Raw genomic sequence first — 24,090 nt, forward strand, 5'->3', positions numbered from 1 at the left:
GTTCTGGGGGTCAATCCCCACAGCCCATCCCCAGCAGCACAGGCCCCTTCAGAGAGCTTCTTCAGGCATCATTTTTGCACATGAGGAGAGTTCTCTGAAGGGGCCTGAGCTGCTGGATTATCTGGCAGTGTAGACACATATAATCCAGTTCAAAGCATATAATGTGGATTATCTGCTTTGATCATCTGTATTATATGGCATTGTATAAGGAGCCTGGAAGGGCCTGCCATATATAATTCAGATTATCTGCTTTGAACTGGATCATATGGTAGTGTAGACTAATACCAGTGTAGACTAATAAAGAAGATAATTTGGGGGCCTCAGAAGCAAAGCAAGCTATGTTCTCTGCATATATTTCCTTGTAGTAATGGAAGTTATGTAAAGTCCCAGGTAGGAGAAAATCAATGTAGGAATTTGTTGTTTTATTATACATACAGCTTGCTTTTTAAATTTTCCATTGGATGTTCAGATATGATTTTCAGACTTGAGCAAATAACATATATGTTCACAAGTCATTCACATAACTGTGATATTATGCCTTCAGCCAATTCTCTGAGCAAGCATGCTACCTCCAGTAGTGACCAAATCAGATGAAAACTCACAGAGTTGGGTGTCTAGAGAAATACAGTGTTCTCTAAAGCGCTATCTACACTACCATACAAAACCCAAACTATCTGCGTTGAACTGGATTATATTAGTCTTCACTGCCATGTATTCCAGTTCAAAGCAGATAATCTGGATATTATATAGCAGTGAAGATGATGCCTAAGAAAAAGAACTATGGCTTCACAAAGGACAAAGGTAACATGGATGCCAAGCAAAGTTATTTTACTGTTGTGAATGAAGTTTAAATTTTACTGTCCTTTATTTCAGTGCCACATTCTGTCTGGATTGAGGTCCTTCCAAGTCAACTGAACTACAATAGAAACAACATCTGATAAACTGTAGCTGACATTGACTCTTGTTTTCTTCTGTATGTTTTTTTAAAAAACATATTTTGCCTAATGACGAAGTCAGCGGAGCTTCAAAAGTTTGATGGATATATTTTGTGCATTTGGTTGGCCCATAAAGTTATCACTCCTTTGTGGATGTTGTTGTTTAGTGCTTGACACTGATAGCCCTCTTCTGCTGCTTTTCTGCTTTGGCTCCATGTAGTTCTCATAGTATATGATAAATCCAACTTCCATGAATGTGTTGAAACCTTTTAAAAAGCCATCTAAACTGGTGGCCATCAAAGGAGCTGGTATATACAGATATCTCTCTTGGCTCATCAAATAACTTGGCCCTATGTTAGAGCTATACTCACAGATAAGCAAAAAATAATAATGATGATGGGCATATACTTGCCAATAGTCATAGCTTTTCCTCACTGAATTCCACTAGCAAACCCACAGAGCAATGGAAATTTTCCCAGTATTACTGTAGGTACCACTTACTCCTTTCATGAAAAGAGCTTCTAGATTCTGCAGCACAAGAGGTTGATTTTGCAAATAAAAACAGTGGAAATCTTTGTACATACAGGAAGCACTGCTGGTATTACTATACAGGATATGTTTGAGTCTATATGTGAATGGGTAAACAAGCATATCAGCAAATGTTTATAGGTCTCCCATTGCAATCAACAACAAAGCACCATGATTTGATTAATGCATTTGATCCAACTTCCACATGATCAGATCAAAGGCAAAATAGAGAACTCGGTACTAGGTAAATATACAATGACATGCAAAAATGATTGAAAAGATATACAAGATGAGTATCCTTTTTCCAAAATGCTTGAGACCAGAAATATTTTGGAATACTTGTATTTGCATATACATACATAATGTGATATCCTGGAGATGGGGCTCAAGTCTAAATGCAGAATTCATTTATGTTTCATATACCTTCTACACATAGACTGAAGTTAATGGTATACAATTTTGTAAAATAATTTTTGTGCATGAAATAAAGTTTGTGTATAGGTAATAATTATCAGATAGCCAAGGTTCTATTATCTCAGACACCCATGTGGACAATTTTGGATTTTGGAATATTTTGGGTTTTAGAATTCTGGATAAGGAACACTCAACCTGTAACTGAGAAAATATTATTACAGGAAAAAATTCAACAATGTTTTCCTTGTACACATGTGCTCAAGTGATTCACAGTAGGCACCTATTTCACAAGAAGGCTCTGGTTATTCCATTTCATCAAATGAGTCTTCCTCTTCTTCGCCACAGGCGGACTGCGCTATGGCTTTCATCCACCGCTGTTTCAAGTCCTCTGTCTCTGCAGCCAATGTGTAGACCTGTTTGGACTGCACCAACTGGAACACGTGACGGGCATCACTTGGAGGCATCTCTTTGACATGGTAGCCCAGAAGGGGGATGGAGGTGTGAGCTTTGACATCCTGAAAGGTTGGAGGGAGGGAGTACTGTATAAGAGATTCAAACACAGGATTCCTCTCCATTGGTGCCTCACAACCGATTTCGTAAAACTCAAACCCATGTTTAGCAATAGTGTTGTCAACCAGGTCTAACTTTGAAAGGCCTAAAACTAGTCATAAACCATCACATGTTTCTTCCAGTGTGGACTTTTGTTTGCTTATTGTTTTTATCCATTACAACCTTAAGGGGGCACAATAATTAAAGCAGAGAAGTTGTCTGTGCAGAGAGTACTTAACTCTTGCTTTTCAAATTTTTAGTCATTTTAATAGTTATAACATTATGTTTCATTTTATTTGCCAGAACTGCATCCTGTGGATACTAGGGTTTGTAGTCTGGTGAGGCCCAAAGGAATTATCTGTCTGAGAATTCTAAATGTCCTTCCCAGAACATCAGATCCCAAGATTAAGAAGGAATGTTGCCATAGCAATTGAAGTTGAATACAATGCCATAATTCAGTGGCTCCTCCCAGACTCCCTTGTAATAAGGGAGTGGCTTTTAGGAATGTGTGATTGAGATTTTGGGGTGTATGCAGAGTTTTAATGCAGGACTTCTGATTCTTCTTTAAAACAAGGAGCAGATCCCTACTGTGCCTTGTTTTCCCCGAAGTCTCCTTCCATCACAAAAAAGGTTTTAGGGAGCTACTGTCAATTATTTGGCCATGTCAGCTTTATTTTGCAATTTGGTCCCTGAACTTGCTCTCCCCAGTCTAAGTCTTTTGAGATTCCATTCTAAAAAGTTCTAAAATGAAATTAAGCTAAAACATACCTGAGGTGCAGCATAAATATACAACACAAGGGGGTCGTCTTGTGGGATCACAAACCAGCCCTTCTTGCTCCCTTTTCCATTCTTGTCCAGAAGCTGAAGGAAACTGCACATCAGACTCTGCCCTGATATCTCTGCAGATCCTTTCTGCCAATGAAACAAAACAACCAAATTGTTCTGTTAATGCTCCTTAGCTTAGTGACTTCCTCAATAGTGACTCACAGATCATATAAATTTGTATCCAGTCCTACAGCACTCAAGTGTGGTCAGAGTAGTATGGTGATGGTTAGTTCCAATCAAAGTAGGCCTACTTATTCAATTGAATGTACATAAGTACATCCCATTTACATTGATTTAATAGGTCTACAATATTCTTTTTGAGACTACATATGGGCTGCTGGCCTTCATCTTCAGTACCATGAACAGAGCCCCTTCTCCTTTCCAGAGCCCCACTCCAGCAATCATCCACCAACTATGCTCCATTAATATTTCCTGAAATAAACATTCAGATTGTAGGTGTATATTTAGAAATACCAAGGATGTGCCAGAGTTCCATTGTTTCTTACAATTCTCTAATGCATTTCATAATTAAGAATGTTATATCTTTCCATCATATTTTGCTATTCACAGAATAACATTTGTTGTCTTTCGAACTTGACTGCCAGATAAACAGCTCTAAGTATTAGAGTAAAGAAGCAGTAATAAGGAAATCCCAGAGCAGACCCACAAGGGTCATGTTATGACTGAAACAGAGGAATTGGGGGGGGGGGGGGGGAGAGAGAGAGAGAGAGACTGAGGCAGTTTCCTAACTGAGAAGAAGAGGGGGGAAAACATGCTGGCTCTGCTTTTTCTCTCACCTCCAGAATCCCTTTGTGCTTCCCACATTGCTTATCATGCAGAAAATGTCCCGTCAGAAAAGTGTAGCATTCTACACAAACACGTTTGGGTCCATTCTTGTCATACTGCAACTCAGCTTTGTAATTCGAACAGCGGCCGCACACCACCTGCCTCCAAGTAGGGAACCAAAGGGTAGCTCAAAGAGAAGATATTTGGTGAAGAACCCCATCCCCTGCTCCCATATGCTGTTAATAAGACCTGAGGTCATTACTGGCAGAGATTGGGCCTTTGGAGCTCTGCACCTGGGAGAGCTCAAGGGGCCATGGAGGCATATATTGCCTTTGGAAAAGCTGGAGGGACACTGGAAGAATATGGCTACTGTTTCCACTGCCCAAATATGTATGGATCATCATTGTGGCCAATTTTCAAAAGTAACTTTTCAGATCACTGTAGTTCTCTACGCAACTTCCATTACTGTCTTATCCAAAAGAATTACTCACATAGCCACAGGCCCGGCAGTGATGCCTTCTGCGAGTGATAGCATTGAACGGGTCCTTGCAACGCATGCACATGGTTACCAGCTTGTCTCTTACCCACTGAGGAGCCCTATTGCCCAGTTCCTCAGGCTGGCATTTCTGGGAGAGAAGAGAACTCGAATCAAACTAACTTTGTTGTGGACTCTCTGGCAATTCCTGTGATTAAAACAACCTAGAAGCCCTTGTTTTTCTGCAGATCCCACTCCCCCCCTTTTTTTTCACCTCATGTCATCACAGTCTTTCTAGTTCTCTGCATGGTCTGTTAGTCTTTTAAGTTATGAGTTCTGAAAGAACTATTTGTGGTGTTCAATTAGAAAATGAATAAGAAGAGCTTCAAGGGTGAAGTAGGGCACAGGTAAGAGGACTGCTGCAGGGTGTCAGAAGGATTACATTCAAGTCTCGAGTCTCTGCTTCTGGCCTTTGGATGGCTGCCTTGAAGGACTCATTCCTCTTCTCCTTCTTGTCAATGGCAGATTGGAATGCCTAGAAATGGAGGGGAGGGGTCAAATGGAAAGGAAGCTTACATTCAAGTTATGAGTGAAGGCCGCACCATCCCCAATCACATATAAAGTGTATAGGGCAAGAAAGGATTTTAAGAGTAAAAAGAGTAGTCCGTCAGGAACTGAGAGACACTCCTCTCTCTGGTTCATTCCAGAAGCATCTGATGAAATGATTTGCAGCTCCACTGAAGCCTGTGCCAAATAATCTTGAAGGGAGCAGTTCTCAGCCTTTGGTCCTTCAGATGTTTTAGACTTCAACTCCCAGGAACCACAGCTTGTTTGGCCAAAGACCAGGGAGCTTGGTAGCTGAAGCCTGAAATATCTGGAGCACCAAAGAATAAGGACATCTGCTTTAAGCTATGGCTAGACGTTTTGTTGTTGCTTTTAACAAGATACAAGGTTTAGACTGGTGCAGATGCCTATGTCTACAGGATATTTTGAGAGAGAACTAACATTTGAATGCTTTTGTTGGGCAGGACTCCTTCCAGTCTTAAAAAAACTATAGCATAAGTTACCTTTATCCAGGCATCCATCTCATCCTGGGATCTGTAAAAGAAGCAAAACACCTGTTGGAGAGTGTTACTTCTATGTCTCTTGGCTAGATATTTTTTTAAAATCCTGTTCAGTTACCTGGCTCGTAATTCTAGCGTCCGCTGCTTTCCAGACAAAAGGAAAGCATGAGGAAACTCCACATCATTCAATTCTCGAACCTAGAAGTTCACAGAAACAAAAGCATTAGCATTCATGATAGAAAACAAATCTTAGATACCCACAGCTATCACATTAGAAATGGGCTCATTTGACTTTGTAAGCCCATTGGAGAAATACAAGTCATTGTTCTTTGGAGTGAGATGCAATCTTCTCCCTTTGAGTGAACGTAACTGAAATTGTTTCTTCCTATTAGGATCCTCAAAGACTGTGCAAAGCAAAGATCAACTCGTCTTCCAGACAGTCAAGAAGCTCATAACCTTCACCATTACTGATAGCCTGCCTTCTTCTCTGGGGCAGTTTTTAAAGTTTAAACAATAACAAAAAAACATTCAGAACATTTTGGAAATGATATTTCTTCTGGTTTTTATAATATAGATTCCTGACATCATGCAGAGTTCTGGAGTGCCGGTGAGCCATTTCTCCCTACATTTCTACATTTTAATGTTGCTGGAGAAAGGCTACTGGTCTTGTTTCTTTAGAGAGATACTTCTGCCACTCTTGTATTGTAATTTTATTTAACTGAAGTAATATTTTATTTCTGTTTGCTTATGCTGTTAAAAGGGAAAGGTATGTGCTACCACTGAGTAAATATAAGAATGAACGAAAAAATAAATGAATACTGGAAGACAGCATGCACAAAACATTTGAGCAAATAAACATGAAGCATTTTGGGGGTTTTGTAAAGAGTATATGTTCTTTTATTTCACCATAGAGCCTCTTTCTTACAGGCACAGAAACCTTCACAGATCTTGCCAACAGGAGAGGACAGAACCTACTGTTTCTTTAAACAGATCCCCAGAATATGTTTGTGGGCAGAATATGCTATTCATGGAGGAAGTGTACAGGCATCCCCCCCCCCCCACAAATTCAATGAGTTAGAAACCAGGGCACTGTCCAAATGTGAAAATGGCCAAAAAGCAGAACCCAGTATTTTTAGCTTGCAAATGCAAAAAATACAGGGGGCGGGGGAGGCTCAAAGGTCAAAAGAGCAGACCAGGTAGAAAGAGCAAGATGAGAGTATTATTTTTATCTGTCAAAACAACAAAATATTGAAAAAGGTCATGGATAATCAGGGATGCCTGTATATATTTTCTCTGCAGCCACTGCCTTCCTGCCTTCTGCTTTTCTGACATGAGCCAGAGGAATTTAGGTGCCTCTTTATCATAGATTTTCTCTCCGCTGTCTTCTTTGGATAGTTCATTCCAGTTGCAATCCATTTGCAAACTTTGGCACGAGGAGGAATCTGCACTAAATGCAGATTCTTACTTCTATACAGAACTGCATTGCCAATGAAGATAACAATAAAATGTTCTGACCTTCATTCCCTCCACATCAATCCGGCTTCGCACCTGAAACTCCGCACCCACTTGAATGACTTTGGGCACACAGTAAATCAGTAGGTTATTAAACTTGAAGGAAGCAAAACAACAAAACAACATATCATCAACATAGTTGAAGGAAAAAAAGAAAGCAGCAACGTCAAAGGTTGACTCAGGCCATAATATAGCTGCCTGCCCTAGTGAACCTCTTCTTCACGAGACATAAATATCTGAGCCATTCTGAAGCAAGAAGAGGAAAGGAATATAGATGCTGCAAATCTGCTGGTCCCAGACATTTCCAGTATACAAGAGGCACCATCCTCATCATGCCAGGCTTTCTTTTATCAGCAGAATCTGTGGCTGGGAAAGAGGGATTCACTGTCCTCAACATTTATATAAATGTTTATGCTGATGTATATGGGAAACTTCTTTAAAGTGGTGGATGACGAAGAAATAGATGCAAATAAAAGAAAAGAGGAACATTTTGGGGTAAACAAATGTTTAAGTAGTTTTGTGCTAACACACTTCGTAGAAAAAATATGCATTGTTTTGTCTATAATTTGTTCTCACTAGTCTGCTAGCATGAAAAATAAGCTCCAGAAACAGCCTCTTGGTGATGACAAAGTGGACAAGAACGCTTGACAATCCGATATACAGATTACCTTTGATCTCCACATCCCTAGAAAAAAGACACTGTTATCATCAACAGTTCAACCCAGTCAGTACATCTCTGTGTTACAACATCAAGAAACATAGGTAGAGCAGGAGTGTACAGGCTTAAGATCAATTTTTCCCAAGTGGCTGCAACCCTGCCCACAGCATGTTAGAAGACCTCTGTTGCATTGCTTTCAGTTGGGGTTGATGAAGAGTTCTGGTTTGGAAGCAAGAAACTCATCTAAAAATGATCCTGATTTTAAAAAGGGAGGGTACATGTGACCTTCCAGAAACTGCACTGCAACTCTCATCAGCCCTTCCCAATACAGCCAATGGCCAGGAATGCTGTTGTTTCCCTCTCAACAACAGCCACACATCCCTCATTCCCCTGAACACATTGGTTTTAAAGAACTTCCCCTACTAAAAATGTAATATTTCTGTGGATGGAGTGACTACTTCATCCACAGAAGTAATTCTGGCCCATTTTGAGGATCAGTTCAAAGTACTGTGACCTTTAAAGCTCCAAATAGTCAGGTTGTCACATGATCATCCTATTCGATCTTCGCACAATCTTTAAAAAAAAAACTCTCACCAAGAACATGTATTTCTCTGTCGTGCTGTTGTGGCGGAAAGAAATTTTCTGAATGGGTCCCTCTTTAATCAGCTCATTTGAAGGGTCAACAATGTCATCCTCCAGCCCCAGCCTGTGATACACCTCCCAAAGGTTCTGCAGCCGTTCCTGCAGAAGCGCCAAAATACATACAAAGAGGAAAATAACTGCTCAGCTACAAAGCACTCTCACTAAAATTGGATGAAAATGACCAGGCACTTAGAAGGGATAAGTTGCACTCACCATTTCTGCAATGGCAGCATTCGAATGTTTGGCTGCTGTGAAAATCATCTCCAGGGCTTCTAGAAAAGACCAGAGAATGCTCTTTAACACAGCTAGTAGCCACAAATTATGTTACAATTCAAATAAAATAACCTGATTTGTAAATGAAATGTCTTGTACAAAGTTAAGGACCTTATGCAAAGGATGCGTAAGCTGCACCACAGTATGCCTACCAGCCACCCAAAATTAACATTAAATCAGAACTGAACATTTCCACTGGAAATCCTAGCAGAAAAGTAGCAAGAAAGGGGGTCATTAATGGATTCCTTGTGTTGATAAAAAGAAACACATTTCCAAAAAGTCTCCCATGGAGAACAATAGAACAGGGATAAGAGAACTAATATTCTGCTCTATTTGCAATTTACTTATCTCATGCAATAAAGCTCTGTTTAACTGAACACTGAAAATACAGAACTCTTCAAAATGCATTATCATCAACACTGAAGCCTCCCAGTATACTCCTCTCCAGCGAAATGGGAGCAAAAATGTATCTTGGAGTGTTGTGTGCTGTCGCTGTACGCTTCATGTTGTTTCCGAATTATGGTGACCCTTGTGGGGTTTTCTAGACATGAGTAGTTCAGAGCCTCTGAGGCTGAGAGAATATCGCTTATCCAAGTCACGCAGTGGGTTTCCATGGCTGAGCAAAATTCAATCCCTGGCCTCTCAGTATCCTAGTCCATTCAAACCACTACACCATGACTGTCCTCAGAGTCTTTCATACATCTGGTATATAGGAGTTATTATTCTGTAAACTGTCTGCAAAACAGATCTTCATGCTGTGCAATTCCTTAGATTTTGGTAAGACATTACATTAAAATTATTTCACTTATTTATTTATTTATTTATTTATTATTTAAACTTATATGCCGCCACTCCCCTAGGGCTCGGGGCAGCTTACAAGAAAGGCTAAAATCTAACAATTTAAAAACATCTTTAAAATATCTTTAAAAAACATCTTAAAAACACTCCCTCAGGGCTCGGAGTGGCTTACAAAAACAGCTAAAATCTAAGCAATTTTAAAAAACAGCAATTTCAAAATAAAATATTTCATTAGAGGTTTATTCCCAAATTTTCAATGTTTCTACTGGAAAAAGGGGAGTTCCTATTTATTTCTGTTTTATCCTCCCCACAAGCTGTCAGACCTCTAAACCCTAGAACAGGGACTTGTTACTCCACTGCCAACATTTTGCAGGGAGACTATAGCAATTATAGGAATCAAAAAAAGAGGTTGGATGTCCAAGCATGGAAGGAGGATTTTGGTCCAACAACATTGGAAAGCACTTCAGCTAGTCCTGTGTGGGCTGCTATTAAAAGACAATCTCCTTTAGCTTGAAAAAATTATCCTTTTTTGCACCTATCCCAGACCATATAAGTTTCTTACTCTGTGCATCCTCTTGGTCCGGTGATTCCAGAGGCAGCTTTCGAATATAGTCCTTCAGAAGGAGTTCATATCTGGGAATTCTCTGTATAGGTTCCAGCATGTGGTGCTGTAAGGTTAAGTTCGCACAGATCTCCTCTTTCTGGTTAGGGCCATGCAAATCCAGAAATAAAACAAAAAGCCATGGCAATGAAGACTTTATGTATGTATACAGAGACATACAACTACACTATAGATGGAAAGAATATGCGCAATTATTTCTTCCTGAGTTTAAAAACAAATTTCCTATAGTTAGGAGCTCCTATCGGGAAGAATATCAGACAAGCAAGGTGGGGTTTTTTTTTTGTAGTTTTCTCTTAGTACAGTATTTGAATGTCTTGAAGTGTTAGAATTCTGCTAAGAAAAACATGTGTTTTCTGCAGACTACTTCCTATACAGGAGTTTTGTGCAAAAGACATGTTTTAATCCACAAAACTTCATGCCATTCATATATGACTTTAATGCTGTAACTAAATATTTGTTTTAAATTACTGTAATTATGCATTCTTGTATACAAGGATAATTATTCAATAATTTATATCTTTAAAATATGCCCATAGAGTACTGTGGCTAGCTTCCCCACTTAGCAACCCAACATGATTTTAAACCAAGTATTGGTGGTATAACAAATAGAGATATATAAGTCATTCCAAAGATGGCTCTAGAGCAGCAGTAGAAGGCCTGAGTTCATATGGAGGCCTGGATGGGATCCCTGATGGAGACCAAGCTTGGTAAAAGAATGTTACCTGAATGCGTGAAATGAGTTCCTGGAATGGCAAGGACTTTTCAGACCATGTAGTGATCAGCTCCACTGCCTTGTCAAAGTTCTTCACATATTCACTATACATCTTCAGAAAAGGAGCAACTTTCAGGATGATGTCCCCAATCCTGGGATTTGTATTCCTGTAATCATAATGCCAAATAACAGGTATGCTACTGGCACCTCTCCCGAGGGCAACTAAAATAGACTGGGTAAAGAATTCAGAAAGTTGTCTATCTGTCTCTTTCACTATCTTTAGCAATGACCAACTATCATTAGTATTGGGTTGTTGCTTTTTTGGCATCTTTAAGCATCTGGTAAGCCATCACTCATATTTGGAAGAATATACCAGAGCACAAACATTACTATAGTTGTCTTCTTGACACTTTCCGCCTACTTATACACTAGTGAATTATAATGTCCTCAAATTGGATTTCAGTTCTGCTACAAGCCATGGATGGGAAAGATTTGGAGAACAAGATTCTGTGGGATAAATCACCTGACTTGTGTCGCCTGCCTTGTTTCCCTCAAGAAAACACTGTATCATCACCAGTGTTAAAATAAATCCAATTAACTTCTGAACATGGCATTGTATACTGGAGAATACCATCTGTTCTTTTTTCCTCAGACAGCAAAATGTCTTAGGCAGAAAAATTAAGACAAGCCTGTTTGTTAGTTTTTTAAAAATCTGCTTTTCTGAATTATATCAGAGTTTGCAGCAAACTATAAAATACAAACAAACTCAGTTTAAGAATCCCTTGTTTTGTATTTTGTTCCCAGATTTAAACTTCAAAGCCTACAATGTACTTTTATTTCAAAACCTCTCATTTCCCTGCCCACAAATGCAGTGGACAAAGAAAGGTAAAAAGCCTGGCTTCCATAACTCACCAATTCTCTATACGTTTCTGTAGCTCTGGCAGGAAAAACCTGGCGTGGAAGTTGTAAATGGATGAGATATTGGAGAATATCATTTTTACCACCTCTTCTGGGAATGCTTTTGCATTTCTGGCTTCCTTCAGCAGCTCTACTAAAAACACCTGCAGGAGGATGAGAAATCAAACAAGGCTAGAGTTCACGCTGAACCCCCCCCCCCTGTGATGACTCATGGGCCTTGTAGTCCTGTTCCTAGTACTATTGTGGCAGACGAAGAGGAAAACATGGGATTTTCGCCGGTTCAGCAAGAGCCGGAGTCTCTTCACCTGCAGGATGTTGATGTTTGCCCTCAAGAATTCAGCCAAACAGGCCTTGGGCAGAACTCCCCCCCGTTTTCCAGGAGGGAAAATTATTCTAAAGATAGGGGAGTCAGGGAGGCTAATCGGAGAAGCCTGAGAATCGCTGCCAAACAAATGGCTGATTAGGTCTGCTTCCCTTGGGAAATTCTAAGGAGTCATGCATCTGGACAGAGTTGGGTTTCGCTTCTCGTTCTCTAGGGAAAGAGTTCTGTTGGCGGGAAAACGAGACCCAATATAGGTGTTTGGCGCGAGGGATTCTTTGTGGAGTCAATTGATCAGCTTGAGGAGAGAGATCGTGTGTGGCCTTTGTAATCCCAGTTCCTTGCTTCCCGGATCAAGCTTCAAGCCTAGCCTTGTCTCACGGTTTTACCACGGACTCTGTTTCATGCTTCATGTTCGTCTTGCCTCCAGTCACGGATCTAGTCAAGAATCAAGTTTATTTCCAGCCTTGTTGTCAAGCTTCATTGGACTTTAAAGACTCTGTTATTTCCCCACACTATTGCTTGGCAAAGTGTGTGTTTCGGTCAAGTGGATTAAAACTTTGAACCCTAATATCTTATATTGGACAATACATTTCTGGACTATATTTGACCTTATCTGAAAGGTCTGCTTCTGAACTATATTCTTCACTTGTTTTTATTGATTTTATATATTTCTTTAATAAAGATATTAGATAGAGACTGGCCTCTGTGTAAGGTTATTGGTGCTCTGCAGCCAGGGTCCTGACACCCCCCCACACCAATCTAATAAGTTTCAATGACAAATTTGGGTGGAAATGATCCACTATCCCTATCTTTTTATATAGCTCATTGGGTCATATGCAAGGGCGGTTCAACTGTTAGGCAAACTCCATGGTTGCTGAAGGCGTCATCCTCTAGGGGGCGTATTTTAGGCGCTGATGCCTAAATGATCAGCTTCCCTTTTGTCTTTTCTTTCTTTCTTTTTTTCTTTTCTTTCCCCTCCCCGCTGGGGGGGGGCTATGCCCTCCAGGTGTGCCTTAATTTCGCCGTCCCGCATGTAAGGAGTGAAGGATGAGGCTGGGGACTTGGTGAGTGAGCCACCCCTCTCCTCCTCACCAAGCCCGCAGCCTCCTCCTTCGGAGCGAAGGAAAAGGCAGAGGGTTTGGTGAGGAGGAGAGGGCAGCTTGCAAAGGAGGAGGCTGAGGGCTTGGCAAGGGAATCACACCTCCCCTCCTTGCCAAGCCCGTGGCCTCCTCCTTCGGAGCAAAGGAAGAGGCCAAGGGCTTGGCGAGAGAGCCGCCCCTCTCTCCCTCGCCAAACCCGCGGCCTCCTCCTTTGGAGTGAAAAAAAAGGTCGGCAAGAAGGAGAGGGCCCGCTCGCGAAGGAGGAGGCTGGGGGCTCGGTGAGCGAGCTGCCCCTCTCCTCCTTGCCAAGCCCACAGCCTCTTCTTTCAGAGCGAAGGAAGAGGCCGGGGGCTTGGCGAGTGATTTGTCCTTCTCCTCCTCGCCAAGCCTGCAGACTCTTCCTTCAGAGCAAAGGAAAAGGCCGCAGGCTTGGCGAGCGAGCTGCCCCTCTCCTCCTCGCCAAGCCAGCGGCTCTTTTCCTTCGCTCCGGAGGAGGGCGTGGGCTTGGCAAGGAGGAGAGAGGCGGCTCGCTCAAAGTTCAAAGCAGCTATTGTGGATTATCTGCCTTGATATTCTGGGTTATATGGCTGTGTGGAAGGACCCTCAGTGCTCTTCCACACAGCCATATAACCCAGAATATCAAGGCAGAATAACCCACAATAACTTCTTTGAACTGGGTTATCTGAGTCCACACTGCCATATAATCCAGTTCAAAGCAGATAATGTGGATTATCTGCATTGATATTCTGGGTTATATGGCTGTGTGGAACGACCCTCAGGGCTCTTCCACACAGCCATATAACCCAGAATATCAAGGCAGAATAACCCACAATATCTGCCTTGATCTGGGTTATCTGAGTCCACACTGCCAGATAATCCAGTTCAAAGCAGATAATGTGGATTATCTGCCTTGATATTCTGGGTTATATGGCTGTGTGGAAGGATCCTCACTGCTCTTCCACACAGCCATATAACCCAGACCATCAAGGCAGAATAACCCACAATATCTGCTTTGAACTGGGTTATCTGAGTCCACACTGCCCTATATCCCAGTTCAATGTTTGGTGCTAATTTCGCAAATATAGCAATTCCTACATAACATTACCATGTATTGAACTGCTTTTTCTGTTGATATGTTGCAAAACATGATATTTTGGTGCTCAATTTGTAAAATCATAATGTAATTTGGTGTTTAATAGGCCTTTCCTTATTATCCAACATTTTCACTTATCCAACGCTTTTATTTTTCAGTGATTGGTTTGGGGGGGGGGCAAAATTCTGTTTGCTTACACTTGAAAATTACCTAGGGCTGGCCCTGGTCATATGTGTTCCAAAGTAGCAGAGTGTATTTAAAGAGTAGGAAGTCTTCAAAGAGATGATCCAGGGTGAGTGGGGGTTGTAGGTTTATCATAGAAATAACACTTTCAGAAGTGAGGGCATAAATATTATTATTGTCATCACCAATTACCCCGACTGTCCACTTTCATGGTGGTCAGGAACACAGGATCTCCACAGACATAGGAACACTGCTGATTAAAAACACTCTTTTTTTAACCTGACGGAACACATCCCTAGGAATGTCTGCATCCTCAAGTGTGACTCTAGGTCCTTCAGTACGACTCTATGAATCCAGGGTGAGTGGTCCAGCACCAACTTCTTATACAGAGGTGGACCATATAGTCACACTGGAGGATCTAGAAATACCTACAGAAAACATATTAATCAAATCCACAAATAATGAAATTCACAAAAGTTAAGCTCTCAAATGTGGAGGACCAAAACCAGAAAATGCAGGTTATTCTGCCAAACAACCTGGTCCAGGAGATGCAGTCGGTTGACGTACGCTCGCTCAGTGTCCAGAAGCTCTAATGCAATTTTTTTCTCTTCTGGGTCCTCTGTACTCTGCATTAATAGAAATTTTGATCATCGTGTGAATGTGTTAACAGTTGATGGGAACCCAACTGACTGTTGTACATAGAAGAGACCGATGAAATCAGTGAGCTTGAGAAGATCATGACCACCTTAAATCTCATTGACTTTAGGGGGTCTACTTTAAGTATGATTTAGATCAAATCTAATGAGTGTTCATAATTATAAAGTTAATTTGGTACATTCAGTCTGCAAGATATATGTTTTTTCTCTTAAAATTGTTTTTAAAATGTTTGTACCCTGTCATCCTATGCACATCAAGGCAATGTACAACCATAATTAGAAGTTCACTAAAGTTGACAGGTGAAATAAGAGGCAAGATTCTTATATATTTAATAATTGTATTGAACAAGAATTTTAGCAGATAGTCCACTTGTCAGGAAAACATCACCTGTTGAAATCCCCTCTCTCACATAGCCACTGTCCTTTATTTCACTGGGCAACTCTATAAATGCAAAACATACAGCACAACCAAAACACGCTATATCAACAACAAGCCATAAGCTAAAAATCAAAATGGCAGCCATCTTAAATCATTACATTCTGGATCAAATATAGTGTAAATCTAAATTACAACAGAATTGGCATTTCTTTATTTTGTATGAGAGAGTACTGGATATAAAATATATATATGTAATAAATCTTTCTATCCTGCCACCATCTCCCTATAAAGACTCAGGGCAGCTTACAAAGGCACTCCAGGGCACAACATACAACATAAAAGATACATGAGTATAACACAATATCACATAAGATTAGAACAACAACCACTATCACAAATATAACATAATATCAAAATTATAGATAGAGTTCATGCCACTACATAAAAGATCATTCTAGCAGGACATCTACAGTCAAGATGTGGCACAACCAGAAGATACTGTAATGGTTGTGATCATTGCATCTGTAAAATTCAAAACAGAACAAACTACAGTATCTCAGTTTTTAGTTGTTTATGGCCTTCTACATTAATATAAAGATGAATAGATTAAACCTGGCCAGGTATGTACCAAAGTGATAGCCAGTACATTTTTTTGCCTATGGTATCACGTGGCAGCAACTAGACATATCATCTAATTGTCTTGCAATTTTGTTCTGCATTAGCGGTTGTGAAGAAGTGTATAATTGTATTTTGTTTATAGATGATATGTGTATTTGATTTTGTTTAAACAGCCAGGTTTGGCTAAGTTAAAATGGTGAGTATTTAAGTTGACAATATGTATGGGGGAAGGTAGCCATCTTAGAGTGCTAGAACAGGTTACCATAGCAACAGGGGCAGAGCCAACCGCCGCCTGGAAAGGAGAAGGGGAAATATTTTAAAACCCAGCAGTTGGTGATTCTCTAGTCACAGAGAAGGATCTGATTCTTGTGTGGAGAATCAGGCTGGCTTAAATAGAGAGATTTGAGTCAGGTTTAGGTTAGACCAGACTAGGCAAGTTAGGTGATTTGTCTAGGGTCAGTTGTAGAGTCTATGGATTAGAGAACATTAATCCCAGGGGATCCAGTAGGATCAGGGTTTAGTGTAATCCAGAGAAAGAAGTATTTTTGAAAGTTTAACCACCTCATAACCGTTTGTAACCATTAAGCGAAGTGCCTTTAATAAGTTATCTGAAACCATCAAGCTCTGTACCTGCAATAAACTTGTTTTGATTTTATTCTAACTAAGCCTCTGTCATACTCTCATATTAAATTAAGCAACATCAACATCTGAAGTAAAACATATAGAGAAAGCTTAAAGGAACCAGTGCCATCTGCCTGACGTCTCTCCATTGGTGGCAGCGAAGAAGATAATCAAGCAAATCATTAATTAACATCATCTCTCATAAAACATCTTTATTAAGTGGTGGTACCTGTGTGTGTGTGTGTGAGGGATTCTAAAAGGGATTCCATTCTCTGCCACCTCAGCTCCTTACATATTTGGTGTGCGGTGGGATTCAAAGGGGATTCCATTCCTCTGCCACATAAGTTCCTTACATAAATTGGTGGCAGCGGTGGGATTCTAAAAGGGATTCCATCCTCTGCCCCATTAAGTCTCCACAGCGGTAGCTTTTGAAACACACATAAGAGTAGTCACATGGATAAATAGATTAAATAGGCATATATAGATAGCTAGGTAGATGATGCATAAGACTTCAAAGTATAGCACAAATCTGTATAGTCATACATAAAGGGACAGCAATGGCAACGTGTTAAGAAGTCAGAATGACATGACATAACATGACTGCATAAATCAATCCAGTATAAACCAGTGAGACAAGCTCTTATCGCGTCTGTTTTGGTACCATAATAGATCAGTTTTCATAATTCCCCCGATCGATTGTTGAATTACTTACTACCATTTTTTGTTCCATAAATCAAAGCATGTTCATAACTCATATTTAAGCAAGATTACCAACAAAACTTGTGCTTTATTATCAAAATTGTAAATCTTTTCCCAAGACTTTGTTAGCCTAATTGACAATCAGATTTTGATCAACAACACTCAGACATCCTTGGGCTGTAAAAGCACCAAGCACCCTGAGTTTCCAGAAAACAATAACCTTTCTGCAAACAGCCTGAATAGAGCTCACATAACATAAAGATTTGCCAAACACAGTTGAAACCCAACTTGGAAGTATTCCTTTATTGGACTATAACTCTCAGAATCCTCAAGCTATCCTGGGATTCTAGGACCAATGTTCAAAAGACTAACTTTTCCAAGCTGTCCATTTGAAATCTTTAATGTAGGAAGGATTTTTCATGTCAACTTTCTCAATAATAACCTGACAGTTACCTGCTTTCTTCTGCTTCCAGCACCAACACTTGACTCTGAGTCTGTGTCCTGTGGAATCCTCCAATTGGCTGCATTGATCTTGCCTCTAAAAGAGTTGAGACATTTGACAGAGAGGCCTCTGGGACTCTGTGGCACCTCTTCCTTTGGTTCAGTGCTGCAGAGCACCTGGCTGGGATGCATAGGTGTAGTTTTGCTGACTTCACTCATGGCTCTTCTGTCTGTCTCAGGTAGAAGCATGCAGGACACCCCACAATTTGGTGCTCCCAATTGGGTTGTAGGCTGCGGATGGATGTGTTCTTTATCAGGACTCTGACAAAGCCTAGTCACAAAAAGGAAATGCTATTCTAGATATTCCAAATTACCCTACTTAGGCCACTTCTGCAAAATACAGTGCACAGCAAAGCAAAAGCAAAAGCAGTATCTATCAGTCAAGAGAGCCACAGCCCTGAATCTGCAAGGCCTCAGCTGAGCCATATACGATAGAGTGATTTGATGCTCTCCCGGGCCCCATCTACACTGCCATATCATGCAGTTTCATAATTCAGTTTAACTGCATTGAACTGCATTATATGAGTCTACACTGCCATATAATGCAGTTCAATGAAGTGAAACGGCATTATGACACTGCCTTATATGGCAGTGTTGATGGAGTCTCATTTATAGGGCTCTTGGATTAGTCCTAAGTTCAAATTGATTTGACAGCAGTTAACAACAATGTTATTTTCACACCTGTCCATGCCTACACTTGACTGTACATATCCAGCAATAAACTAATTTTGTTTAAAGCAGAATTATAGTATAACAATTTGAACTGCAGTTAAAAATGACATGAAAGAAATGTAAAGGAAATTATCTATAGCTGGAAAATGCACACACAAAATAGAGGGTGTGATTTCTGTATCTTTTCTAGTTGTTCTGAAGGGAGAATTTCAGCAAACTATGGCCCTTTCCACACAGTTGAATAAAATCTCACATTTTCTCCTTTGAACTGGGGTATATGGCAGTGTGGACTCAAATAACCCAATTTAAATCAGATATTGTGAGAATTTCTGCCTTGATATTCTGGGTTATATGGCTGTGTGGAAGGACCCTACATCTGCTGAAATTCTCTTTTCTTTGTAGAAATTGTTTTCATATGATGGTCACTGTAATGTCATAACAAGCATCACTGGAAAAAAAATGCATTCCCTCCTATTCTGTGTAAGAAAAGAGAGGATGCCTTTAAAGATGGTGCTTATTAAGTGGCAATTATTGTAAGCCTTCCCTGCAAGACTTCCATGGAGATCGGGCTTCACTTCCCTGCTTGGCCATGGAAAACCCATTGGGTGGCTTTGAGTAAGTCACACACTCTTAGTGACACAAAAACTCATAATAGGGTCACCATGAAAGCACACAACAACCACAGTGCTATAAATAATAAAAAGCTGTTTCAAGGCAAATTGAAATTGTGTTTTTAGTTGTTATCCTAGTTATTCTAAATGTTGAACAATGCATTCTTAGGCATGTCTGCTTGGAAGTAAACCCCACTGAGCTCAACGATTCTTCCTTTCACTTAAAGATTATTGCTGTAGTAATGTATCATATATCAATAAATCTCACCAACAGAAATAGAGGGTGTTGTAGCCCTGTATACAAACATAATGGATACCCAGAAAGACCTTGCATTCATGTTTATTGGGAACATCAGACCTGCATGTGTAAACATATATGCCACCTGATGAGGTGCTGGGAAACATGAGCTGCCTTTCCTCTCTTCCATGGAGTGTAAGGTCATCTGTCTGAGTTTCCAGGAAACAAAAGCTAACCTGCGTGTACTCAGCTAGAACTGGGCACAGAAAGGCTTTCATGCATATTCGGTTTCCAAGTTGATTGTTTCTACTAACATCCTTTTTTGTTTATTTTTGTTTCAGAATCAGACTTCCTAACATGCCCTAACTTCCTCATCTATTCAAAAGTCAGATTTTATTTCCTCTTCCAAAGCAGAGTTTCAGCTCCCTCAGAATAAACCACAGTTCAATGAATGTAACAACATCTTTGCCTTAATATCTTGCACCCTACCTAAAGGCAACAGGCAGAAAAAGAGCGTGAAGAACCTGCTGCAAGGCACACACAATCATATTATCTACCAGTCTTTGCCACCAAATTAGTTGAAGGGTTGCCAGGCTCCAGGTCACTCATTAAGGTCTTCCCTGTTCTTCTCTTATATAGAATTATACCACTCTGATTCCACCGCCATGGTCCATCCTATGGAATTCTGGACTTTGTTCCTTGGAAGGCACTGGAGCACTAAATGCCCCTCTCCTAAACTCCAAATTTCAGGATTTCACAGGATGAATAAATGATAAATAGAGTGGAATCGTAGGGTGCTTCCACACAGCACAAAAATCCAGGTTTTAAATGGGGATTAAAAAATCCCAGGACCTGACTGCAGGTCATCCCCACACAGATCTGTCAGTTCCAGAATTGGGTCTCAAAGGCTTCCCCTGTATTGGAAGAAGAGGTATTTTAAAAGGTATTTTTTAAAAAATCACTCCATCATGCACTGGACTGTATATGCGCACATATGAATATCTTAATATAAATATACACAGATTCGCATGTATGCATATCAAGTTCAGCACATAATACAGAATTTTTTTTAAAAAACTTCTGCTGGATTTCTGTCTTCCCCAATTCAAGCTCTATTTAATATTATAAAACTTAAAATAAAGAGTTTCAGAAAGTTCTGATTGCTTTCCGTTCAGGCTTCCTTTAAAGAGGTTGTGTGTCCATTTCACAGCCCAATCAGCTGATCAGCTGTTTTGGGGGTTTTTTAAGCGGACATGTCCTGGAGCGGTCTCCACAGTGAGGCGGGAAGGATATCACATTGCATTTTAAAATCTGAAAGATGGGCTGGGCCAGGGACAGATAGATGGAGAATGTTTGTGTGAACTAAACTGGGAAAAAAGAACAAATTCCTATTCACACTGCACATCTCTCATTTGTAGTGCAAAAAAGAAAGAATGAAAGAACAACACAATATTAAAATTAAAATATTTACAATTTTAACCAACAGTATTTCAGTGGAAGACCTCAGGGGTCATCCATTCCAACCCCTTCTGCAATGCAGTAAAAGCACAATCAAAGCACTCTCAACAGATGGCCATCCAGCCTTTGTAATAATAATAATAATAATAATAATAATAATAATAATAATAATAATAGCAGAAACCCCAAGAGCCATCCAGTCCAACCCACTTCTGCCATGCAGGAAAAGGGTTCTGGAAGCAAGGAAGGCATGGGGAAAGGGGTCTGCATGGAAGGAAGGAAAGAAGGAAGCCCTTCGCAGCTGGGGTCATTAGCCTCAGCGTGTTCCAGCCATGATGGCGACAGCAGCAGGGTCCAAGTGCTGCTTCTCCATTGAGTCCTTGGTGGGCAAGGACCCACTCCCCGCAGAAAGGGCCCTTCGGCCATCCATGGGCTACCCCCTGTGGGGCCTGGAGGCTGCCTTCTCCACCAGTGGTGCCTCCACTCCCCCAAGGTCTTGACCAGCACTCTATGGGACCTCTGCTGCCACCACTGCCAAGCTGCTCTTTGCAGAGAGCCCCACTGATGCCAGCACGCCTTGCCCCCCTGAGCCCACCCCATGCCCCCTTCCACCACCACTGCCAATGGGGCCTCTGCCCTTCTTCGCGGCCCCACTTTTGGCACCCATGCTTTTGGCAATGGCACTCTGGTGGAGCACACTTTGGCAGAGGGTGCTTCCATCAACCGCGCTTCCAGTGCTTAAGCAGTGGGAGAGCAACCAACCAACTAGTGCCTCCTGCCACCACACGCCTGGAGGGGGGAAGGAGGGAAGTGCGGAGCTTCACGACACCCTAATGACTCCACGGAGTACACATTGAGAACCACTGGTATAGATGGTAGCTGTCAACTATATAAATAGAAGTCATGGTGTGTCCCATTGTATTGAGGATTTCATGGTACAATGAGGATTCTGCCTTATTTTGAGTTGGACTCTTAGGCTCAATCTACTCTGGCATATCATCCAGATTATCAAAACAGATAATCCACATTACCTGCTTCGAACTAGATTATATGAATCTACACTGCCAGATAATCCAGTTCAAAGCAGATAATCTGGATTTTACATGGCAGTGTTGATGGGGCCTAAGTCTATATAGTCCAATATTCCTGAAACAGACATACAGACATACCATACCTCAAATTCTCAAATACACCCACAAGGTTAACCCCAGACGTTTGTGGATCACTCTGTTTCTTCTCCATTAGGTCAAATGTTCCTGTCGCTTTGAAACTGGTCTTTACAATTTTAAAGTCACATCCATAAGAAGAACCATGAGAAAACACTGCAAATATGTAAGTGATCTTTTCACATGAGCAATTTCCAATGAATACAAACAAAAATACTTGCCAATAATACTCAAATCACTGAGCCATTTAAAAATTGCTGCTTTCTCTGTGGTGTAGGAAAGCTCTTTGCAACTGCTGTGGTTTACTATAAATGGTAACATTATGAGGAAGTAGTGAAGGCAGATCCCTTAGCAGAAGCAAATTTTTCAGAGGTTTTTAAGCAATTTAGCCCCTTATTATTGGGAGGAAAAAAATCACTGGAGGCATCTTTTCATTTAATGCTGGTTCTGTCTTGGTTCATCATACCCTCCAACATTTTTCACAGATGAAAACTGGGACATGTGAGACCATGGAACACCAGAGCATGGTCAATACGGCAAAACTGATTCATGGTGAAGAACAGATAAACGAAGAGCACAGCAGTTCGCTTTTGCCTGAAACTAATGAGAAAGACAAGATTAATTTCCTTCTCTCCTCTTCTTCCTGCTGAATTAATTGAATGCAAACTATTCACACTTTTTCAACTTGATTGCAGCAAATGAAGTAAGACCATGAAAAGTTTTGGGGGGGTGCGAGGAGACCAAAACAAGAACACTTTAAAAGCAGCTGAGAAAGTGGCACAGCAGAGGATAAATTGTGACTGTTCCTGTCAAATCAGGAAAGCTACCTAGAGGCTATGGTTCCTGTTTCACCTAATCCTGCATATAATATTTCCTTTTGTAACCAGTGACTACCAGCCTCTGCAGCCTGTATTTCAAAGGATGGAACTCACAAAACAACATTTGGGTACAGTATTCCTTGTCCAAGAAAACGCTGTCCAGTTCATAGGTTTACCATAACTTTACAGGCAACTTGAAGGCACACACACAAACCTGTGAATTGCAGTTGCAATTCAGCCTCTCAAAAGCTGATGTGCAGAAAGGATATTTCATAGAATCATAGAATCATAGAATAGTAGAGTTGGAAGAGACCTCAAGGGCCATCTAGTCCAACCCCCCGCTAAGAAGCAGGAAATCGCATTCAAAGCACCCCCGACAGATGGCCATCCAGCCTCTGCTTAAAAGCCTCCAAAGAAGGAGCCTCCACCACGGCCCGGGGGAGAGAGTTCCACTGCCGAACAGCCCTCACAGTGAGGAAGTTCTTCCTGATGTTCAGGTGGAATCTCCTTTCCTGTAGTTTGAAGCCATTGTTCCGTGTCCTAGTCTGCAGGGCAGCAGAAAATAAGCTTGCTCCCTCCTCCCTATGACTTCCCCTCACATATTTGTACATGGCTATCATGTCTCCTCTCAGCCTTCTCTTCTGCAGGCTAAACATGCCCAGCTCTTTAAGCCTCTCCTCATAGGGCTTGTTCTCCAGACCCTTAATCATTTTAGTTGCCCTCCTCTGGACGCTTTCCAGCTTGTCAGCATCTCCCTTCATCTGCGGTGCCCAAAACTGGACACAGTATTCCAGGTGTGGTCTGACCAAGGCAGAATAGAGGGGGAGCATGACTTCCCTGGATCTAGACGTTATTCCCCTATTGATGCAGGCCAAAATCCCATTGGCTTTTTTAGCTGCCGCATCACATTGTAGGCTCATGTTTAACTTGTTGTCCACGAGGACTCCAAGATCTTTTTCGCACACACTGCTGTCAAGCCAGGCGTCCCCCATTCTGTATCTTTGATTTCCATTTTTTCTGCCGAAGTGAAGTATCTTGCATTTGTCCCTGTTGAACTTCATTTTGTTAGTTTCGGCCCATCTCTCTAGTCTGTCAAGATAGTTTTGAATTCTGCTCCTGTCTTCTGGAGTGTTAGCTATCCCTCCGAGTTTGGTGTCATCTGCAAACTTGATGATCGTGCCTTCTAACCCTTCGTCTAAGTCGTTAATAAAGATGTTGAACAGAACCGGGCCCAGGACGGAGCC

General features: G+C 41.1%; 1 protein-coding gene across 4 annotated transcripts; it reads right to left on the bottom strand.

Annotated features, from left to right (window-relative positions):
- Positions 1 to 401: 401 nt before the first annotated feature.
- On the bottom strand, positions 402 to 22,481 carry fgd2 (FYVE, RhoGEF and PH domain containing 2). Of its 4 annotated transcripts, XM_062978445.1 has the most exons (16): positions 22,037 to 22,481; positions 17,836 to 18,154; positions 14,946 to 15,035; positions 11,706 to 11,854; positions 10,804 to 10,960; positions 10,022 to 10,160; positions 8,602 to 8,660; positions 8,341 to 8,487; positions 7,092 to 7,184; positions 5,695 to 5,774; positions 5,580 to 5,610; positions 4,955 to 5,047; positions 4,529 to 4,663; positions 4,049 to 4,195; positions 3,195 to 3,338; positions 402 to 2,392 (listed from the first exon to the last, which is right to left on the bottom strand). In XM_062978445.1, exons 1-16 carry the CDS (start codon positions 22,102 to 22,104, stop codon positions 2,180 to 2,182), a joined length of 2,064 nt encoding a protein of 687 aa, XP_062834515.1. In that variant the 5' UTR covers positions 22,105 to 22,481; the 3' UTR covers positions 402 to 2,179. The 4 variants fall into 4 exon arrangements, with proteins under 4 accessions (XP_062834515.1, XP_003226529.3, XP_016852395.2 ...); XM_003226481.4 differs by lacking the exon at positions 22,037 to 22,481 and having other exon boundaries at positions 17,836 to 18,208; XM_016996906.2 differs by lacking the exons at positions 14,946 to 15,035; positions 22,037 to 22,481 and having other exon boundaries at positions 17,836 to 18,209.
- Positions 22,482 to 24,090: the final 1,609 nt, after the last annotated feature.

The sequence above is a fragment of the Anolis carolinensis genome, chromosome 4 (genome assembly GCF_035594765.1).
Source record: "Anolis carolinensis isolate JA03-04 chromosome 4, rAnoCar3.1.pri, whole genome shotgun sequence".
Taxonomy (NCBI): Eukaryota; Metazoa; Chordata; class Lepidosauria; order Squamata; family Dactyloidae; genus Anolis; species Anolis carolinensis.

Coding starts and splice junctions, on each gene's coding strand:
- fgd2 (XM_062978445.1), bottom strand. CDS start 22,104: ATGGAGAAGAAACAGAGTGATCCACAAACGTCTGGGGTTAACCTTGTG. Junction 15,036..17,835: donor CTGGAAGCAGAAGAAAGCAG/GTAACTGTCAGG, acceptor CTATTAATGCAG/AGTACAGAGGACCCAGAAGA. Junction 5,611..5,694: donor ACGCTAGAATTACGAGCCAG/GTAACTGAACAG, acceptor CTTCTTTTACAG/ATCCCAGGATGAGATGGATG.